Source organism: Mangifera indica, chromosome 9, assembly GCF_011075055.1.
Source record: "Mangifera indica cultivar Alphonso chromosome 9, CATAS_Mindica_2.1, whole genome shotgun sequence".
NCBI lineage: Eukaryota > Viridiplantae > Streptophyta > Magnoliopsida > Sapindales > Anacardiaceae > Mangifera > Mangifera indica.
Window position 1 is genome coordinate 235004 of NC_058145.1, and position 20906 is coordinate 255909.

General features: G+C 34.6%; 4 protein-coding genes across 5 annotated transcripts; 2 read left to right on the top strand and 2 right to left on the bottom strand.

The window, feature by feature from the left end:
• Positions 1–221: 221 nt before the first annotated feature.
• LOC123226202 (vegetative cell wall protein gp1) lies at positions 222–2447 on the bottom strand. Its single transcript, XM_044650735.1, has 3 exons — positions 2170–2447; positions 1147–1971; positions 222–503 (listed from the first exon to the last, which is right to left on the bottom strand). The coding sequence occupies exons 1-3, from the start codon at positions 2261–2263 to the stop codon at positions 472–474; spliced, it is 951 nt and encodes a 316-aa protein (XP_044506670.1). The 5' UTR covers positions 2264–2447; the 3' UTR covers positions 222–471.
• A 3688-nt stretch (positions 2448–6135) lies between these two features.
• Positions 6136–9062, top strand: LOC123226114 (pentatricopeptide repeat-containing protein At1g79490, mitochondrial). The gene has a single exon (XM_044650600.1). It carries the CDS (start codon positions 6294–6296, stop codon positions 8835–8837), a length of 2544 nt encoding a protein of 847 aa, XP_044506535.1. The 5' UTR covers positions 6136–6293; the 3' UTR covers positions 8838–9062.
• Positions 9063–11330: 2268 nt separating this feature from the next.
• On the top strand, positions 11331–18437 carry LOC123225046 (putative cyclin-B3-1). Of its 2 annotated transcripts, XR_006504096.1 has the most exons (22): positions 11331–11429; positions 11949–11999; positions 12102–12150; positions 12237–12300; positions 12732–12789; positions 12924–12969; positions 13054–13147; positions 13302–13331; positions 13852–13909; positions 14145–14202; positions 14296–14380; positions 14475–14504; positions 14594–14648; positions 14982–15272; positions 15348–15470; positions 16720–16809; positions 16936–17097; positions 17210–17269; positions 17395–17493; positions 17611–17789; positions 17874–18082; positions 18169–18437. XR_006504096.1 is itself a non-coding variant. In XM_044648894.1 (21 exons), exons 1-21 carry the CDS (start codon positions 11415–11417, stop codon positions 18007–18009), a joined length of 1833 nt encoding a protein of 610 aa, XP_044504829.1. In that variant the 5' UTR covers positions 11331–11414; the 3' UTR covers positions 18010–18261. The 2 variants fall into 2 exon arrangements, 1 of the variants encoding a protein (XP_044504829.1); XM_044648894.1 differs by having other exon boundaries at positions 17874–18261.
• A 472-nt stretch (positions 18438–18909) lies between these two features.
• On the bottom strand, positions 18910–20592 carry LOC123224873. Its single transcript, XM_044648619.1, has 2 exons — positions 19930–20592; positions 18910–19646 (listed from the first exon to the last, which is right to left on the bottom strand). Exons 1-2 carry the CDS (start codon positions 20223–20225, stop codon positions 19160–19162), a joined length of 783 nt encoding a protein of 260 aa, XP_044504554.1. The 5' UTR covers positions 20226–20592; the 3' UTR covers positions 18910–19159.
• Positions 20593–20906: the final 314 nt, after the last annotated feature.

The following is a 20906-nucleotide window of genomic DNA, read 5'->3' on the forward strand; positions in this document are numbered from 1 at the left end:
CAATAATGTTAACGCCAAACAAGTTTGGACCCAACCCAAAGTCCTCGTCAAATGAGATTACATGAATGAATATAATTCGAATAGAAAGTTTTACCAATATATTTGTTTGTCAATGAATAATACTAGACAAGACAAATAGGATTGAATTTCATCTTTACCAAATACATTTTATGTCCAATTAATAATATTTTATAATAGAAAAATATTATTATAAGGAAGGATTAATAAAAACAATTAATAATATTTTATGTCCAAAGTGGTTTAGAATCCCGACACAAAGAGGCAGAGCAGGCAGATCCCAGAAGCCAATATGGGCGGGGCGGGCCAAAACAAAATCTTTGAACCCGAAACATATTTTGGGATAAGCCTCACAAAATCTAAATGGCACAATTACTATACAAAATTTACTTTTTGTTGGAAACTCTATTCCCTTTATTAGAAAATTTGTGCTCAGAAGCTTTCTTCAAGTCTTCACTGGTAAACAAAGTGGCACCCATCATGGCCTGATGAGAGACAAAAAAGAGCAACAAATATTAGAAGGGTAAAACTCAATCTAACACTCTATATATATATTAAGAAAATAGGTACAAATGGGTATTGACATTTACATGTCATCATATAATTTAATGATTTTTTATTTATTTTATTTTTAATTAAAATCATTCAATAATATGATAAAGTATCAATCGTTAATACTCATTAGTACAGATTTTGATAATAAGATTGCAAATGAGTCACAAAATTGATAAAATCTCGATTTGAGTTTGAACTCAAGACAAAAATGACAAACTCAAGCTCAATTATAAAAATATATTTTTAATCCATTAATTTTTAAAACAATATACTAAACCCACAACTTATATATATTTTTCAATTATCCAATCAATACAAAACTAAAAAATAAAATTTTAAGAGTATAAGTGTAAAATTTAAAACTTTAAAAAGTTTATTAATGTTTTACTAAAGTCTAGACATGAGTTCATGAGCTCAAGCCCAACTCGAATTTGAGCTTAACTCCCTCGCTCAAAGCAACAACTCAAGGTTTAGTCCATGGAATAACATTGAATTCATTATGTTCTCCATAAATATTCTTGTATTATGAGGTTTTATTGGGGAAAAGAAAAAGGGGGCTGGGCTGAAACTTACTTGGATCAACCGTGACTAACATGGCTGTGCCACCAAATGAGCATGTACCACCAGCAACCTTGGTTCTCTGCCAATAACTGTTGAAGGCATAAGAGGCATGGGCATAAACAGTGTTGGGCTCAAAGCATGGCCCATTGGACTGAATAGTATCGCAATCAGCACCTGACCCACAAGCATAGTTCATGGCTTCCTCGATGATTGGGTCAGGCACTGATGGCTTGGCAACACACCAAAGTGCTATGTTTGGGCTTCGTTTTGGAGACGGAGGCACGATGGGCGGAGGGAACACAATCGGGGGTAGAAACACCGGCGGCAGTGGGCTTGGAACAAAACCAGGTGGAGATGGAACGTAAGTTGGTGGACTTGGGGTAAAACCTGAAGGTGGGCTAGGTTCATAATGTGGTGGGCTAAGTACGGGCCCTGGTGGGCTTGGAATGTAGATGTATGGACTAGGCACTGCTTCCGGTGGGCTGGGCACAAAGGACTGAGGTGGACTAGGGGTCGGAAAAGGCCCCGGTGGGCTTGGATTAGGAAGAACTGGTGTGAAACCTTCAGGGGGTGGAATTGTCGTAGAAGGAGGTGCTTCTGGCACTTGAGGAGTAAAAGGAGGAAAAATGCAGTATGGAGGAGCATTTTCAGGCAAGGGATATGGAGCTAGTGATTCAAAAGGAGGCAATGAAAATGGAGAACTCACACCATAAGGTCCAGTGTTCGATGTCGAATCGCCATCATGATTGATCACTCTCAATTTCTTTGTGGACTTGATGATTAAACTTCTTGAATGTTTTGCGTCTCTCATTGTTGGCCTCATTGATCTTCTTGCATCTGCACAAAAGAGAATAATGCTTTACCTTATGTTGCAAGATGCTCCATTAAAGCTGGCTTGGACCACTTGGATATTCCCAGTAAAACTTTATAAAACCTTGACAATGAAGACTCAAAACATGAAACTTCAAATTCAAGACTCCCTGGTTTAACAGAATCAAATGTTGTAAGCAATCTAAGAATAATGAAGAAGCTTACCACATTGAGTGAAGAGAAGAGCAGCCATTGTTAAGCAAAGCAGCAGTAGAATCCTGCAGAGTCTCCTGTTGCAGTTTCTATGCTGAGTCTCCATGGGTTGTAGAGCTCTGATGGATCAAAATAAGTTTAAACCTGCAGACAAAGGCTACCAAGAGAGGAAGCAAAGAGGTTATATAGGGGTTCAATAAGTAGTCCTGGAAATGTTCAGAGGAAGGAACCCAAGCTGGGGTGGCCATAAAGATAGATTCTTTAGCAGCTCACTTTGTTATGGAGCTGAGTCACTTTGCTTGATAATGTGTACGAGAAGAAATGCTTAAAACCAAAAGGGTTCAAAAGATGTAATTGTTCAAGTATTTTAATGGCAGATTGTGCAGAGACTGTGAGCTATCTTTTCTGATAATTTTTTTGGGTACTCATTTGGAGTGGCATTGGCATATATGCTTGCTTGACATTGTGATAATCGAAAGGCTTGATTTGATTTTGTTTCTGTTTTTGTTTTTGTTGCCTTTTTTTGTTTTTGTTTTGCTTGCTTTCTACTCAAAGCTCTTCCTTCCTCTTTCTGTCTCATGTCTCACCATCACTCTTTGGCCTTTCATTCAATGAATTAATGCCTCTAATGCATGTATTGGGTTAATAAACAGTAAACAATATAATTCATACTTATTTTAAGTATATAATTATATATATATTTTCATATAACTGGGTATTTTTTTAACTCTAATTTAAAATTATTTAATATCAGAATGACATACATCAAAGTTATACCCATTTATATACTTAAAATAGGTATATGTAATTTTATTGATTAATAATCTAATTTTATACTTTAGGGTTCCAAATACAATAATACTTTATCTATCACTAAACTATAATATCGGTTACAAATAAATTGATATGTTATCACATAATTTGAGTTGTTTAAATTAAAGTAAACAATTGAATCGCTCAATCACATATTGGGATAAATTCAATCCAAATCAAATCGTGTCTGGGACCAACTTAAGCTCATATCGAAACCATAACACTCAACATAAACTTATTTGAACTAATACATAATATCATCAGAGACTATCATTAGGATGAATAGTATAATATAAGTGTATAATATCATTAACATAGTCCTGGCCATGGGCCGGTTTGGCCCGTGAATCGGACCGAAACCGGCCCGGCTAAACCCGGAACGGGAACCGGAACCGGCAGACCCGGAACCGGCAGTGAACCGGAACCGAAACCGTGGCTCTACGGTTCGGTTCCGGTTCACATAAATTGAAACCATGGAACCGCCGGTTTATGAACCGGCGGTTTACTGTGCTGAACCGAAAAAAATTTGAAAATTTTTTGAAATTTTTTGAAATTTTTTTTTGAATTTTATTTAAAAAGGCAACGGGGGGAACCGTTGCCTTTTGAAGGAAATTTGCAGGGGACCGTTGGTCCCCTGCAATTTTTTGGAATTTCAATTTACCCCCCCTATTTCTAATTTTTTTCAAAAAATTTTTTTTCTATATATACCCCTTTAAATTCTATTCTCTTAAATCTCAATCTCTCTACTCTCTCACTCAATCCTTCAAACTCTCATTCTCATTCTTTAAACTCTTAATATTCTCTCAATCTTTCAATTCAATTAAATTTTCTTAAATTTAATTAAATTCTTTCTTATTTTTTTATTAATTTCAATTTCAAATTTTTTTATACAATTCATAATTAATTATAGAATTTATTTCTATAATTAATTTTATTTATTGTTATTTTATTATCTTTTATAATTAATCATATAATTTATTTATATAATTAATTTTATTTATTATCAAAAAATGGCAAGTAGTGGAAATTCTTCCGGTTCACGAAGATTTGGTCAATATTCACATATATCAAATGTGAATGAAAATCAATTTATAGATGATTTTCATTCACAAGAAAGTGAAAATCAATATGAAGAGGTGGAGCAACAACAACAACATCAACAACAAATGGAGATGGAACAACAATCTCAAAAAATTCCTACATCCGATATTTTCAAAATTCATTTCAAGAAAATACAAAAGGAAGATGGTAATTTTGATGTTGCTTGCAATTATTGTAGGCGAATTTACAAATTCAAACAAGGAGGTGGATACGGAACATTCAAAAGGCACTTGGAGTCAAAGCATCGGGAAAAAATGGGACAAAGCCGAGGCCAAACACAAATAACCGGGTATGGTTCTTCTACACACAAATCTTTATTTATGTATAGTGATAATAAAAGTAAAGAAGAATTTGCAAAAATGGTAGCAATAGATCATTTAGCATTTAGTTTTGGTGAAAATTTAGGTTTTAATAATTATTGTAAAACTGCATTAAATCCTGCATATAAAACTATTCCAAGAAATACATTAAAAAGAACATTATTTAGTTTATATAAAAAACAAAAAAAAGAGTTAATTCAATTTTTTACAAATTTTAATGGACGTGTATCTCTATGTAGTGATATTTGGAGTGATCATTGGCAAGTTCACTCTTATATGGGTATAACTTGTCATTGGATAGATGATGATTTTCTATTACAAAAAAGAATTTTATCATTTAGGGTGTTTGATGAACGACATACGGCTGATAATATTTATAGAATAATTAAAGGAATATTAGAAGAATATAAATTACTTTATAAAATTTTTTCAATTTCATTTGATAATGCACGTTCAAATACTGCCTCAATAAATAAATTAATTGATATTTGCAGACCTAATTTAGGTGGTATATAAATTACTTTATAAAATTTTTTCAATTTCATTTGATCAAGTTTGGCTCCCGAATCTATTGAAGCTCAAGTATGTGTGGACGATTGGACAAGAGCCGAATTACGACAACAAGAAATAAAAGTGGACTTCAATGAAGAATCGCTTGATTTAACTACAGATAGTTCGATGACGACGGGAAATAATACACAAGATAGTGGAGGTGAATGATAAGGTAAGGGGGTACTGCCAGCTATTAGATATGCAAAGGTAAGAGAACTACGTAGGCTTTGATTCTTCTAAACTCCAAGAAGATACGTAGGAAACTTAATTGAAAAATTAAGTCCAAGCCTTTCTTTTAAATTTCAATTATTGTAATTAATAATTTAAAAATTAAATCAAAATCATGTATTAGAATTGATGGTTCAATATCGGTTTCGAACCGAAACCGTCGGTTCCGAATCGAAACCGTACCGAAACCGTCGGTTCCGAACCGAAACCGTACCGAAACCGTCGATTTCGAACCGAAACTGTCGGTTTCGAACCAAAACCGTACCGAAACCGTCGATTCCGAATCGGGGCCATGAACCTGAACCGACGGTTCCGAACCGTGGACGAACCATCCTGTTACGGTTTCGGTTCAGGGTCTTTATATTTTCGAACCGTGAACCGGCAGTTCCGAACCGAAACCGACGGTTCATGAACCGTGGCCAGGTCTACATTAACATGATAAATAATATGATGAATTCAAATTAAATTACCTTTGATAAGATCTATCATAATCACGTGATAATAGGTAAGTTTATTTGTAATTGTTAGTGTTGTTGTAATATTAGAATATTTGATGTTTCATGTAAAATTTTTTAAATTTATATAAGTAATATTATATATATAAATAAAAGATATTAAGAGATAAAACAAATTAATATATTATTATATAATATAATAATATAATTATTTATTCCATCTTTAATTTAAAAACATTTAGTTATTTATAGTCCTCCGCAGCCAACCAATTTTAAATAAAAATTTATTGAACTTATATTACGTTTATGTCAAATTTTCCTACAATGGAGACTGCTGTGCAATTGTATTATACAAATAAAATTATTGTGTGATTTGTTTATTTACGTGAAGTCAAATAGTTTGAATTTACAATAATATTACCCATGTAATGCAACTTTCATTGTTTTATATGGGTATTTTTGCCATTCTAATATATTTTTTCAGTCAATAAAGTGTAACTCAAATAAGAGTAAAGGGCTAAAATACGGATTCGGCTTTAACTTGCGTCCATCTCCGCCGTAAAAAAGTCAAATGTCTCCGCCAATTTTAGGGTTTTGGCTGCTTCAAGAAAAGTAATCAACTGCGAAAAAAATTCAGGTAACAATTTGAGCTGCCGGTTTTAATTCAATGATCTTCCGAAGAAGCAATTTGTGCATTAGAACTCTCTATTGTACACTCACTAAAAACCCTAAATTTAGGTCCCCATTTCTCACTCTTCACTCACTAAACCCTTATTCCTTCACTAATTCACTTGATAATGGCTGCAATAGTTTCACGCCCTATGTTTATTCAATGGGTATCAGCTCAATTTCCTCAGTTTCATCCCTATCAAAAACCCTTCTTTTGTTGACAGATCCGAATATATTAAAAAATCCCAACTTCAGCTCTAATTTTGTTAAAAAATTTTATTCTTTGAGAAGTTACTGTTCTGGGAAGAGTGGTGATGGTGATAAGTCTAATGAGTGGACTGAGGAGATTGAGTATTTAGATGAATCAGGCAGTGTTATATATAGTGGTAAAGGTATAAGGTCTGTTGAGCCCGGGGTTGATGACCATGTGATGGTTGGTGGGATAAAGAAGCCAATCTTGAATGTCTCGGCTGTAGCAAAGATTGTTGAAGTTGTGAACAGGTGGAAATGGGGGCCAGAATTGGAGACCCAATTAGATAAACTCCAATTTGTGCCTAAAATGGTTCATATAACACAGGCATTGAGAGTTATCAAAGATGGCGATGCATTATTGTGTTTGTTTAGATGGGCTAAGAGGCAATCTTGGTATGTGCCAGACAATGACTGCTACAGCATGTTGTTTGATGGGATGAATCAGAGTAGAGATTTTGATGGGATTCAATCGTTATTCAATGAGATGGTTGAGGATTCGAGTAAAGGTGGGATTTGCTCTTTTGGCGCATATAATAGGGTTATTCAGTATTTGGCTAAAGCTGAGAAATTGGAGGTGTCGTACTGTTGTTTCAAGAAGGTTCAGGATTCAGGTTGTAAGATTGATACACAAACATATAATTTGCTTATGACCTTGTTTCTGAATAAGGGATTGCCATACAAGGCATTTGAGATGTATGAGAGCATGGAGAAGGCAGAGTGCTCATTGGATGGTTCAACATATGAATTGATGATACCAAGCTTGGCAAAATCAGGCCGTCTTGATGCAGCTGTTAAGCTCTTCCAAGAGATGAAGGAAAGGAACTTTAGGCCCAACTTTAACATCTTTGCATCACTTGTCGATTCAATGGGGAAAGCTGGGAGGCTGGACACCTCAATGAAGTTGTACATGGAAATGCAGGGCCATGGGCTTAGACCATCTGCTCCTATGTATGTTTCTTTAATCGAGTCATACACAAAAGCTGGGAAGTTAGATGCTGCTCTTAGGCTTTGGGATGAAATGAAGAACGCAAGATTTCGGCCCAACTTTGGATTGTACACTATGATTATTGAGTCCCATGCCAAAGCGGGGAAGCTTGATATTGCAATGTCCATTTTCAATGATATGGAGAAGGCAGGATTTCTACCCACTCCATCTACTTATTCATGTCTCTTGGAAATGCATTCTGCGTCTGGACAAGTAGATTCTGCCATGAAGCTATACAATTCAATGACCAATGCGGGATTGAGACCAGGCCTAAATACTTACACTGCATTGTTGACACTTCTGGCCAAAAAGAAGCTTGTGGATGTGGCTGCCAAAATTTTACTTGAAATGAAGACCATGGGATTCTCTGTTGATGTGAGTGCAAGTGACGTTTTAATGGTATATATTAAGGATGGTTCTATTGATCTAGCTTTGAGGTGGCTACGTTTTATGGCTTCGTCAGGGATTAGAACAAATAACTTCATAATTAGACAGTTGTTTGAGTCATGTATGAAAAATGGTTTGTATGAGTCTGCCAAGCCTCTTCTGGAGACCTATGTCCATTCTTCTGCTAAAGTGGATCTCATACTTTATACTTCGATTCTTGCTCATCTCGTTCGTTGCCAGGAGGAACATAATGAAAGGATTTTGATGTCAATCCTTAGTGCCACGAAACATAAAGCACATGCTTTTATGTGTGGACTGTTCACTGGACCAGAGCAGAGGAAGCAACCAGTGTTATCCTTTGTCAGAGAATTCTTTCAGGGTATTGATTATGAATTGGAAGAGGGTGCTGCAAGATACTTTGTTAATGTGCTTCTCAATTACCTGGTTCTTATGGGGCAGATAAATCGAGCTAGATGTGTCTGGAAAGTTGCCTATGAGAACAAGCTTTTCCCCAAGGCAATAGTTTTCGATCAACATATAGCTTGGTCCCTTGATGTCAGGAATCTATCAGTGGGAGCAGCTCTCATAGCTGTTGTGCACACCCTTCATAGGTTCAGAAAACGCATGTTATATTATGGTGTTGTACCTAGACGCATCAAATTAGTTACAGGACCTACTCTGAAAATCGTGATTGCTCAAATGTTGAGCTTGGTAGAATCTCCATTTGAGGTTAGTAAGGTTGTTTTGAGAGCTCCGGGGGACTCTGTCATGGAGTGGTTTAAGAAGCCTATAGTCCAACAATTTCTTCTTAATGAGATTCCATCAAGAGCTGATATCCTTATGCACAAGCTGAACATACTTTTTCCATGTTCTGCACCTGAAATCAGATCATTGGCGCCCCCTAAGCCATTAATTTAAGAGGAAAGGTAATTATTGTTGTATTTGAGACTGAGAGCAATTACTGGGTGATGTATTTTTTAAGATAAGAGTTATAAGTTCTGTGCTGAGCAGGTTGCCTGTTTTAATGTTTAATTTTCCTTTCAAAATTTTGAAGACATGTAATATGCAGTATAAAGAGATGTGCAGTGCAATTTTTTATCAACAAAAAATTCATCGTATAAAGGATCAGTAGTTTAGATATCATAGAATGTTCAGTTTGGGAAAACAGTTCTTCTTCATCTATTTATTCATGTCTGCTAGTTCCTTGAATATTAGCAGCGATGTTTTCCTAATGCTGGTAGTGGAAGACTTCACCTTAAGCCTATCAATAACCCAAGAACTCAAGCATCTCGAACAGGTACTTATTTTTTAATATACTTCCATGTACCATAATGTTTTGACAGGCATATTTTTGCATTTGTTCTCTGATAATTGAAAAGTTAGCTTAACAGTTGTTCTGTGAAAGAATCCAACTGGGCTTGTTTGATATAAATTAGATGATGGTGTTGGTGAGGAATTAAAGTTTGATTCTGCCAATTGGATTATAGTTTCTGCAAATAATCTTGTACTGTTTTCATTTTTAGGGGCATAGACTTGTGTTTTTGAGTGGCTACAGGAACCAATATGGTGAATGCATTATGGCATTTCAACCGTAATTGAGTTTATTCTCAGAAAGGTTCTCTTTTTTTCTCTAAACCATTAGTCAGAAAGGGGAAAGAAAGGCTTTACTATCAAGCAAAATTCTTAAAAATTTTGCAACCCTGGAATGTTGATTCCACTTCCACACTTGACCCACTTGAGATATTGTAGCAATGAAGCCTTGGAGTTGAGAGATGATGAGATTTAATACTGGAACTTGCCTTCCAGTTGCTTCCACAAAAAGTGATAGGAAATGATCTCCAGAATGATTCCATAGGTAAAATGTTCTTTAATTTAATAGATAGGAGTGGCAAGGCATCACATCATTTTAAATGAAGGAGTTTCTGCCTACAGCTAGCCTCTCCTTGTTTTACTTGTCTAATCCTAACCATCTCCTGAGCACATTAAAGGGGGAGAATAAGCATGGGATGCTGAGTTTGATCTGATCAATTGAATGAAAATATTATTTAAAGCGACACCAAAGCAAATAGAAGATAAATTTTCTGGTTGCATTGCATGGGTTGTTTCATTGAAAATTAAAAAGGTTTCTATATTAAACGTTTTGTTGTGCTTTGCTTCTGGGAATAAATAGTAGACATATTTTCATAAGGAACTAACCTAGACATTTGCTCAGAATTTAGGCCCTGCAGCTGTGGGTGAATTAAAAGTCCCCCAGAATCAGAGATGTTGGGCTGTTCGCATTGCAATCCCAACGGGGATTTTAAGGGAGAAAAAATGTTGCCATTATTAATTTATCACAGATCTTCACTTCAACTGAATATTTGAATATTTTTAATTCAATTTTAAAATTTTTATTACTATATTAATTTAATTTTTTAAAAGATTTATTCTATACACCTCTTGTTCGAATAAATAACAAATAACTTTCAATAAAAAAAAATTCCTATCCTTGTTAAGTAGTTAGAATTTATATTTTTATGAATTTATGAATATTTATTTAATTGTCCTTTTTTGTTTATTTTATTAATTATGTGTAGAGATGAAATCAAGCCCAATTAGCACATATTTGAATTCATCATCATTTCGAACAAGTTGAACTCAAATTGGAGTTCCATTTTAACAGTTTAACTTAAGTTTGAGAGTTTTCTAATAATTCACCTCTTTGATGTTGTTGATTAGAAGTGTAATTGAGTAGTGTTTGATTTAAACCCAGCTTGATACCATGAAAATTGAGTTCTTGACTCAAGCTCAAGATAAGATTGATTGATTTGAACTTAGTTGAAAAAAATTACATTTAACCTCTTAATTTTTAAATAACTAATTTAAAACTCATAACATATATATTTCTCAATTACTCTTTATTTAAAATAAGAGAATAAAATTTTAAGGGTATAAATGTAAGATTTGAAACTTTTAATAATTTATTGATAATTTACTTAAGTTTTATGCTCGTAAGTTCACTAAGCTAACCAACAACAAAAAGTCAAGCCATAAGTCATTAAACTTAAATTATATTTTTATTATTATTTATCCATTAATTTACCATTTATCAATTCAAATAACCTCGAGTTTAAATTGATCCTTTGTCATGCTTGGCGCAAACCTGTCCTACTTATATCATTTGACAGCAGATTTTTTTTTGGTTATTTATATGAAATAAAAAAAAGTGTTATTTAATAAAATTATAAGGTTAATTATCAGCAGCTTAAAAAAAATTAAGAAATTTAAAAAATGGTTCAATCCGGCCGTTCTATTGCCAACGGCCCAATAATAATGTCATACGGGCGCATGAGCCCATAAATGACCCATGAATTATAGCACGTATGGAGGGTATAAATGTAAATTCGCAAAAGTTTGAAGATTAAGATCTGAACTGGAGAGGCGGACTCTTCAATTTCAAATTCACACACTACTCTCCCTCGCTAAATTTTCAAATCTCAAACAAGATCCTCCAAAATGGCTGCACCTCAGGTACCAATTTTTATTAATCCTCAATTTCATTACACGGTTTCATGGCATGGAGAGTTTAAAGGGGTTTTGTTTACAGTAAAAGAAAGAGAACAATTAGCGTTTGTAGATTTATTAGAATTTTGGGTTATGACCTGGGAAAATTTGAATTTCGTTATGTGGGAAAATTGGGGATTTTAAGGAAGAAATTGGGTCTTTCTTTCTTTTTTTTTTAAAGATCAATCAGAGTTTGTAGATTTATTAGAATTTTGGGTATTTGTATGGGAAAGAACGGGGATGTTAAGGAATTGCATCTTTCTTCTTTTTGGAGAGCAATTAGGGTCTTTAGATTTAAGGAAGTAATTGGGTCTTTTTTTTTTTGTATTTTAAAGTTTCTATCTTACTGACATTGTTATGTTCTTTGAAAACTTTATGTGATTGAATTGTGTGGGACATTCTCAAATTAAAAGAATCCATTAGATAATGAGTTGTTCCTTTAGTGTTCTCTCTTATTGAGTGATCCTTCTCTGGACATTGGATCAGAAGCAAAACAGTGTAAGGAATCAAGAAGCAAACACAATGGCGGCTGCTAAAGTATGTGAATATTTTTTAAACTTCTTTTTTTTTTATTTTTAAATTGGATAAAAGTTTTTTCTTGAATTTTATTTATTAAAAGTTTGCGTATGGTAAATTTAGGGGCAATTGAACATGGGTCTCAGTCAAATCTCTGAAGATAGTCGTACAAGTAACCTTCTCTAGCTTCTACTATTAGTAAATTTTGTAATTTCGAACTTGTTTGTGATTCAGTTATCTCATTTTTCCTTTATGTAGTGGGCATCAGAAATTTTAAGGTGTACTCTGAGAATGAAAGGGTTAAAGATGATACCAAAAAGATGTAAGTGTGACTTTATTCTAAGCCTTCTGTTAAGTTTCATCATTGGATATACACAAGTCATAGCTCTCTCTCTTTCATTAAAGAGAGCTTGTGCCTGCAATGTTTGTAACTTTCCTTGTGGAATCAGTTTTGTAGCTACAGAATTGAGAGAAATAAAAGACAATGTGATTCAGGGTCCTCTGTCAATTCTCTTTTGGTTTAAATAGAACTACAAAACAATAAATCTTATTCTAATTCACCCTTTGCTTCGCAAATTTTAGATTAGTTTGTCTTGTGGATTCCAAGACAGACCCATCTTATCTTATATTATAATTTTAATTGATAGCTTGAGATTTTTTTTGGAGGATTTGATTATAAGAACTCTTGCCCAAATATACTCTGATTATAAGAATAGAATTGATAAAAAATTCTTTGTGCGTTTTATACTGCAGAAGGAATTCTGTATCAGTTAAAAAGGGTGCTGCTCTTACTAGTACAAATATTAAGAAGGTTTTTTCTTTCTAATCCTTTTATTCTCTGTAATTTGATGTAGCATTGGATGAGATTATATGTGGCCTCTATCAGCATACAGTCCTTTTTCTGAATAAAGTATTGTTGTGCTTATTTTTGTGTTCTTTTTAAAGGGCGTTGTTAACAAGGAGAATGAAAAAGGCAAGTCTAGTACTTCTGGTAAGGTTCAATTATATTTTATTTGTGTCTCACACTAGAGGTTTATGTTTTCACAATAATATAACAGTTTATTGGCTTTTTAAGCTAACACAAAAGTTGGAAGAAAAGCATTGGTTGATGTCAGCAACATATCGGGAAACATTCCAAGAAATGTAGTGCATGATGGTTCAAAGTCATTGTGAGTCTATCTGTTTTTATCACTGTTTCCCCTCAAGTCATCTTAAGTAGTTATGATGGTTTACATTTTTTTTTTTGTAACTATATATATGATTACTAATATTCTATAAATTTGAGCTGGTATTTCTGAAATTTCTTGTTGTGTTGCAATGTAGGAAGAGCGTGAGAAGTGTACTCTTGCAACGGTATGCATATTGTCTTTATTACATTCTCCATAATAGATTTTATTTATGTATAGGTTACAAAAATAATTCAGATCAGATCTGACGCTAGTTTTTTTGGCTGAGTCAATATAAGATGGATCTGTATAACTTTTGAGTCATAGGGCACTTGATTTGACCATCTAATGATTGTAAAAAGAAAAGAAAGAAAATTTTTGTTTGTAGTGTTTCTTTTATATGCTATGTGTGTGAGTGCCTATTATTGCAATTGCATGGAATCGTTATAATCACAAGATTTGTTGGTCATTAAATCAAAATTTTATAGAGTAGAAGCAACTTTGCAAGATATAATTTACACCACTCATAAATGGTCATTGAAACTGCAGTTTGGTAGTGAAGAGGAGAAGCGATTTTTTCTTCTTCTCTCCTCACTCTTTGTTCTTGTAATTTTGATGTTTGCTTCCAGTACATGCATTTATGTATGTTAATTAAGCCAGAATTGCTGATTCTTTTTGCCTTTCCCAATTGTGACATATCTTTGTAGGGTTTCCTTGGGTACTGTTACAAGGACTACAGATGTCTCATCAAGAAAGTCTTTCATGGTATGGAAATAAACACTGAGTTAAAGATTATGATTGCCTTGCAGTTTATATCTGGTATAGGAGTTAAGTGGTGTAAAATCATATAAAGCTGATGGTTTATAATGGTGGAATGTAACATTTTCATATAATTCCAGTGGAGGCAAGTGATCTCTAAGCCACCCATGGGAGGACTCTGCTCTTTAGTTCCTTTTTTTACCTTGTAATTAAGCATCCTATTTTCTTTTTATGTGCTTAGGGAAAAGAAAGAAAAAGTGCAAGTCAAGGTGCTGTTGCAGTGCAACATTCAAAGAAAGGTTACTTTTCATCACACAGAAATCTTACTTAAATTTTTTTTTTTCCAGCTAAGCTTTATATTTTTGGAATTAATTTGTCTTAGAGATCTGTAGGTAGCAAAGATAAAGCATCTTCTTCAGATGATCAGCGGACCAAGGCCAAAGGTAGAGGGCGTGTATCTGTAGCCATTCCCAGCAGGTCTGTGCTATTAATTAAGCTTGTGTTCTCTTCCAGTTTTGTTTTGGTTCTGGTTCTCTAGAAAATTTTATTGATAATTTCTTCTATATGTCAGGACTTTCAGGAATCCTCCTATACCAACAAGGTCGTGGATCATCAAAATTTTCTTTGATGTGTTAAAATTAAATTATCTATCTGCTATTGATTCAGATTTATTACTTTTTTCTATTGAAGGAAGTCTTTACCAGTGCTAAAGAGGGTGATCCAGGAAGATACAAGTACTTCAAAGGTTGTTGTAAACTCTATCTTTGCCTCTCACAATATTTCTTCTCAAAGTGAGCACAGCTCACCTGAATTTTAACAATATGTCTTTTCTGATTGGGAGCATGTCTTTTACAACACTTGCTTCTTTGTGACAAAAGCATGTCTTTAAACAAGAAACATGATGAAAAAATCATCTTGAAGTTAGCTACTATGTACTTTATCGTAGAAAGCACTTTATGACAAAAGCATCCCAATATAGTTTAAATAACAGCCATTTGTTGGTGAAATCAACATCTTAAACGTAGTCTCTTATAGTTTTATGGTAAAGTTATTTGAGCTTCTTGTCTCTTTTGTCCAGCCAATTGTGAAGATGACATTCATTGGTTCCAATGCTAAAGGGACTTCAAAATCCAAGCATTTGTCAAACCTGAATAAGTTGAAAACTGTTGCTGCATCTAAGAAAAAAGAGGAAGACGTGAGATCTTCTCTATCAGAGAATTTTGCATCAGTAGTTTCACGTGAAACAACTCAAGGAAAGCCTTTAATTGCTGGCAATACCAATCCAAGCTCAGATTCATCAGATTTCATTGCCAAGAAAAAATCTGATCGGAGGAGATCTTACACATCTTTATTGATGGCAAGATCAAAGGTTGGTGTCTGTTTTGTTATAGTAATGCTGTCATTCCTATCTTGTCTACTTGAGTAAATTGGCATCATTTTGCAGTTTATAGAGGACCAAGGTGACATCAAGGAGCAAGAAAAGCTACCAAGAATTTATGATGACTGCAATCAACTGGAAGTTGCTGAATATGTTGATGAAATCTACCAATATTATTGGGTTATAGAGGTGATTATTCACTTTTCTCCCCATTGCCTTAATTTTTTTCTTTCCCAATTGTGTTGTCATACTACTTTGAAATGTCTTTTCATTCAATATTTGCAAAGTATTCTGGTTCTTATTCTTCAAAAGTACGAAATAAACCAAAAATATTTGGCTCCCCAATGGGTATCATGAGTTTTTACAAAAATCTCTTCGGTGAGCATAACTATCTTTTAGTTTCATGTGATAAAATGTTGTTTCCATGAATATTTGGTCTTGGTTAAAATACAGTTAATGTGGTTGCTGGGTGAGAAATTGACCTTGTTGAATTGCCAATAAGATGCTTAGATTTCCCACAAGTGAAATGATAATGACAGAAATTTGTAGCTAGATATTGGTTCTGACTAGGGTTAGACTCGAACCGAACCCGTTCAAGCTCGAGCTTGGCTCTAACGAGCTCGAAACAAGCCAACTTTATATGAGCTCGGTGGAGCTAAAGTTTGAGCTACTCATCAAATTTTTCAATTAAAAATTTTGATATAAAACGACATCGTTTTGACTAATATGTATTAAAACGAGGTCGTTTTAATAACGAAAAATGAACCGAGTTGAATTCGAGCTTGACTTTCACGAGCTCGAGCTCAACTATATGTAAACTGAGCTGAGCTTGAGCTTGGCTCGGTTTGGCTCGAATCCAGCCCTAGTTCTAACCAATAACTTAAGTAAAAAGCTGATTAGAAGTATGGAACCTTAGCCATTATAGGGGTTCATTTGGGATCATAGTTGGTTGTTCTACTGCAACAAACATCTTTGATTGGCATAGGCCTATGTACTCCTATTGCCAACTCAATGTTTGTTGGCACAATTTGCATCAAGATTTCCTGTAGTGTCCGTGTACTGTCTAATCATTCCAAAAGGGAAGCACCTTCTTTCGGTCAATATCTCTTCTACGTATCGTTCTAGGACTTCAATTGAGAAAGATCGGCATACTTTGCATTAGGTAGGATTATTGTGTAAATTTTACATACTAATAATTGGTCACATGTGTTGAAATGAGATGGCACAGAGAGGCTAGTTCTTTTTTCTGGTCATTGTGTTTTGTATTGGGATGGTTTTTCTCACCCTATCCATGGTTTAAAGTGTCAGCTTCAGCAATTCTATAAACTTGAGATGTTTGTCAAATTATGATATTCATTATTTCAGTCTCTCCTTCCAGTTGTAATGCATATTATATGCAGCTTGATGAGTACAGAGTAGCTAACTGGCTCTCATGCAGGCACAGAATCCACCTCCAGAAAATTATATGTCAATCCAAACAGATATTACACCTCAGATGCGGGGCATTTTAATCAACTGGCTAATTGAAGTACATATCCATCTCTCTAAATGCATTCTGTCACATCAATATCTCTTTCTTTTTTCTTTTCCTAGTATTGGCATCAGGCTACTACAGTGCTCATTCACCAAGTTTGTTGCCACTCTTGTATAATAGGTACACTTCAAATTTGAATTAATGCCAGAAACACTTTATCTCATGGTCACATTGTTAGACCGGTATCTTTCTCAAGCAAAAATTAAGAAGAATGAAATGCAACTGGTTGGTCTTACTGCACTTTTGCTGGCATCAAAATACGAGGACTTCTGGCATCCTAGGGTAAGTGTGCAAGATTTCACATGGTACCTTGTATATTAATTTTTTTCCTCTTTCGTTTTAGTCAGCTGTCTCTAAACTTGCTCATCCAGACTTTCTGCTTGTACCATTGCAGATCAAAGACTTAATTAGCATCTCAGCTGAAGCTTACACAAGAGGCCAGATGCTTGGGCTGGTATGTATTGTCACACTGTAGTTGTTTTATATCCTGTTCAGTTTAGATGCAGTGACTTAAGAATTATGTTGCTTTCCATAGTTGGTCTGGCTTGGTCCATATTTACATTGGCTTTGTCATTCCAGGAAAAGCTTATGCTAAAGACATTGAAGTTCCGTCTAAATTTGCCTACTCCATATGTCTTCATCTTAAGATTTCTCAAGGCTGCTCAGTCTGACACTAAGGTATTTATAGCTTTTGTAAAAGTCATTCTATCAGTATCTATTTGTTTAATATGCTTTGTAACTAAGGAACTCGTGGTTATTGGTTTGCTATTGTCCCTTTGCTTGCATTGTTGCTAGCTCGAACATCTGGCTTTCTACCTCATTGAGTTGACCTTGGTAGAATATGAAGCCTTGAGGTTCAAGTCGTCATTGTTATGTGCATCCACTATCTATGTTGCTAGATGTACGCTGCAAATGAATCCGGTCTGGACCTCCTTACTTGTCAAGCATGCACGATATGACACGCCCCAAATCAGGCACACCCTTTGAAATTCCTTTCTTTAACAATTGTTACTTAATAGCATTCTGTGATTATATTTAGTATTCTTTGCTCATTTCAGGGATTGTGCAGAGATGATTTTGAAATTCCACAAAGATGCTAAAAAAGGGCACCTGAAGGTCACTTATGAGAAGTATATGAGGCCTGCTCTCAGTTGTGTTGCTGCAATTAAACCCTTAGATAGACTTCCTCTTTGATTTCTCTTGATTGGACATGTTTTTTACCTCTGTAAATATTGTTACAGTACTGAAGGAAATTAATTTGTGCCAGGTAAGTTTCTGCTCACTGAAAATTTCGATAGTAATTCTGCTTACTTCTGGCCATCTGGAGAACCATTTTTTTTTTTAAACCTGCAGGAAAGGCTTTGTGCTAGGTTATACCATCATTGGTCACAACTCAATTTGCTTTTAATCATACTGAGTGATGACATTTTCCTAGTTGTTTGCTTACTGGTGTTGTTCTTGATGTAGTTTTCTTCTTGTTTGCGCCAGTGTGTACTTACATCGTAATCAGGCACCATGGCTTATGGTGCCTGTTTCTAACAAACATATTCATGAATGTAAGGGAGCTAATGACTTTTTTTGGATAACTCAATTATAGTTTATATGAGTATTTTTAAATCTAACTTGTGTTGGATATAATTCGAGCTGTATTAGTTTTTTTTTTTTTCAATTTGGATCAAACGAGATGAGTTTAAGTTCAAGAATTAGACTTATTTTATGATCGAACCAAGTTTGAACTGATTTGAACATATAAGGTTAAACTGGTTTTGATCAAATCCAAAATTATATGAGTTTGAGTCTCAATTAGTGGATATCAAGCTAATCTCAAGTTAGGTTAGGCTCAACCCTGATCAAATTGAACCCAATATCTAACTCTTTATATGGTTTATCTACAGAGTGATCACAATAGAAGAAAATATATTTGATTGATTTGTAACATCAACAAGAGACTTGTTCTAATTTATGCTATACATGCAAATAAAGAAACATAAAACAAAATAGTTACTTATGCACTATTTGTAAACGGCCTCTGCTTAAAGCAAGAAATACACGCAGATATTCACAAAATCAACTGTAACTGGTGCACAACAAATCTTAAAAGAGAAATCAACCACTTTTTCTCAGTAGGCAAAGTAGCTTGATTGCTTATGTAACAAGTTCTACAGGGGCTTGTCTGCCTCTAAACAACACAAGAAGAAATCAGTATCAAATATCCTGATCCTTCAACAAAATCTTTGTTCACTACTCATGTAAGTGATACACTAACATATAGACATATACATATACATACATACATACATATAGATATGGTTTGTACAGATTATGTCTCAACTAGAGCTAGTGACTATGAACAAGTAACCAAACCATCTTGTACATTCAAGTAGATTTCTTGATCTAATGTCTCCATCACTGACCGGTATAACTCCTCCCATGAAGATGAGTACATGTCCATGGGACTCCATAAAAACGTTGGATTAGGACTAGCTGGGCAAGCAGAAACCAAATCCAACACTGATGCTGCCGGTTTGAGAGGTTGTGGGAAATTGAATGCTAGGTTATCAACTTTGTGTTCATAAATTTTGCCAGTTCGATCCAATTTATACCTTGAATTACCCTGAAACTGGCCTTCGGCCTCCCACGGAACTCTAGGAACAGCCCTCAAGTTCCACCTTATGACTATCACATTCTCTGAAGGTTGCCAAATCCTTAATACATCAAGCGAGATATCACGAAACAGAATTTTACCATGAAATCTCAGTGCCCAAAATATCAATTTGTATCTCTCAATGCCAGTAAATGTATTCAATGGATCCACAAATGTTATATCATCCCTGTAAAATATTACAATTCATAAAAAAAACTAAAGCAACTCTAGATTAATATCAAAATTTTCCACGATATCAGAGACCATAGAATCCTAAAATTTACCGGGACACAAACAGAAATTCAATAATAACAATATGCTTGTAAATGCCATAAAGTCTTAAACTTTCTACGGAAACAAAGCCACTGCACAAAAATTAGATATACCCAGATATGAAAATCATCTCTAATTTGCTGAGCAACAAACAGAAAAATCCAAGATAATATAAGATACCCAGAAGAGGAAATCACCTGTAAATGTCATAATTGAGGTCTCTGGTGAACAACAACGGCATATCCTCACGCAATGTCCTTACAGCAAGGCCTAAGTTGACATAAAAGTCATTTTTTTCATGGTGGTGGTGGTTATCCTGCTCTCGTGGTGGGGTCTTAACCTGCGCATCCTGAAGCGTTGGAGTCTGTAGACTGGTTACAGAGAGAGCTAGAGGAAAAAAGTTATGTCTTGTTGTTTGGAGAACGGGCTTTTCTTTGGATGCTTTGGTTTGATGAAGAAGATGAGGAGAGAAATTCGGTAGAAGAAAAGCCATGTCCTTTTTATTAGTTTTTAGATATTCATGAGGAGTTGGTGAGGTGGGCTGACTACTATTTCTGGTTCTCCATACACAAGTGTTTTTGCGTTGTTTATTTGACAGTGTTTCGGGATTTTGATATTGAGTGGTTTTGAATATGGCACTCCAAGGGGGTGTCTGGTTACTTCATTGAGTGGTAGCCATGTCAATTTATCGTGCTTAACAATGGACCAACTTCCCATGTTTTAAAGTTTGGACTCGATATTTTGGTGTAAATGTAGATTGGTTCCACATAGTATGAAATGGTGGAATCAAAACCTTAACGGTTGAGACTACTTGATAGGAACCAAAAGTAGAACTAAAATCAAAACAGGTATTGGAATGGACCTTATGTAAGCCAAATCTGGATTGGAACTGAGACCCGTTGAGGCCAACTTTGAATGGTAATGGAAAACTTCCTACCTATTCTTTTTCATAAATTGATAGATATTTACTTCATTTAATACCAAATTTCCCCCCAAATTGAATTCACATTTTCCTCCTATCTTCTAGTTTCAAACTAATAGGACAGCATTAACAGTAGTCCATCAACAAAGAGAAAGAAATTGGAATATTTTTAAATTTTGAAAATCCATTGATTTCCATTGTTTATACGAATATGATTGATTATGGTATTCTATCCATCATTCATCATTAGAC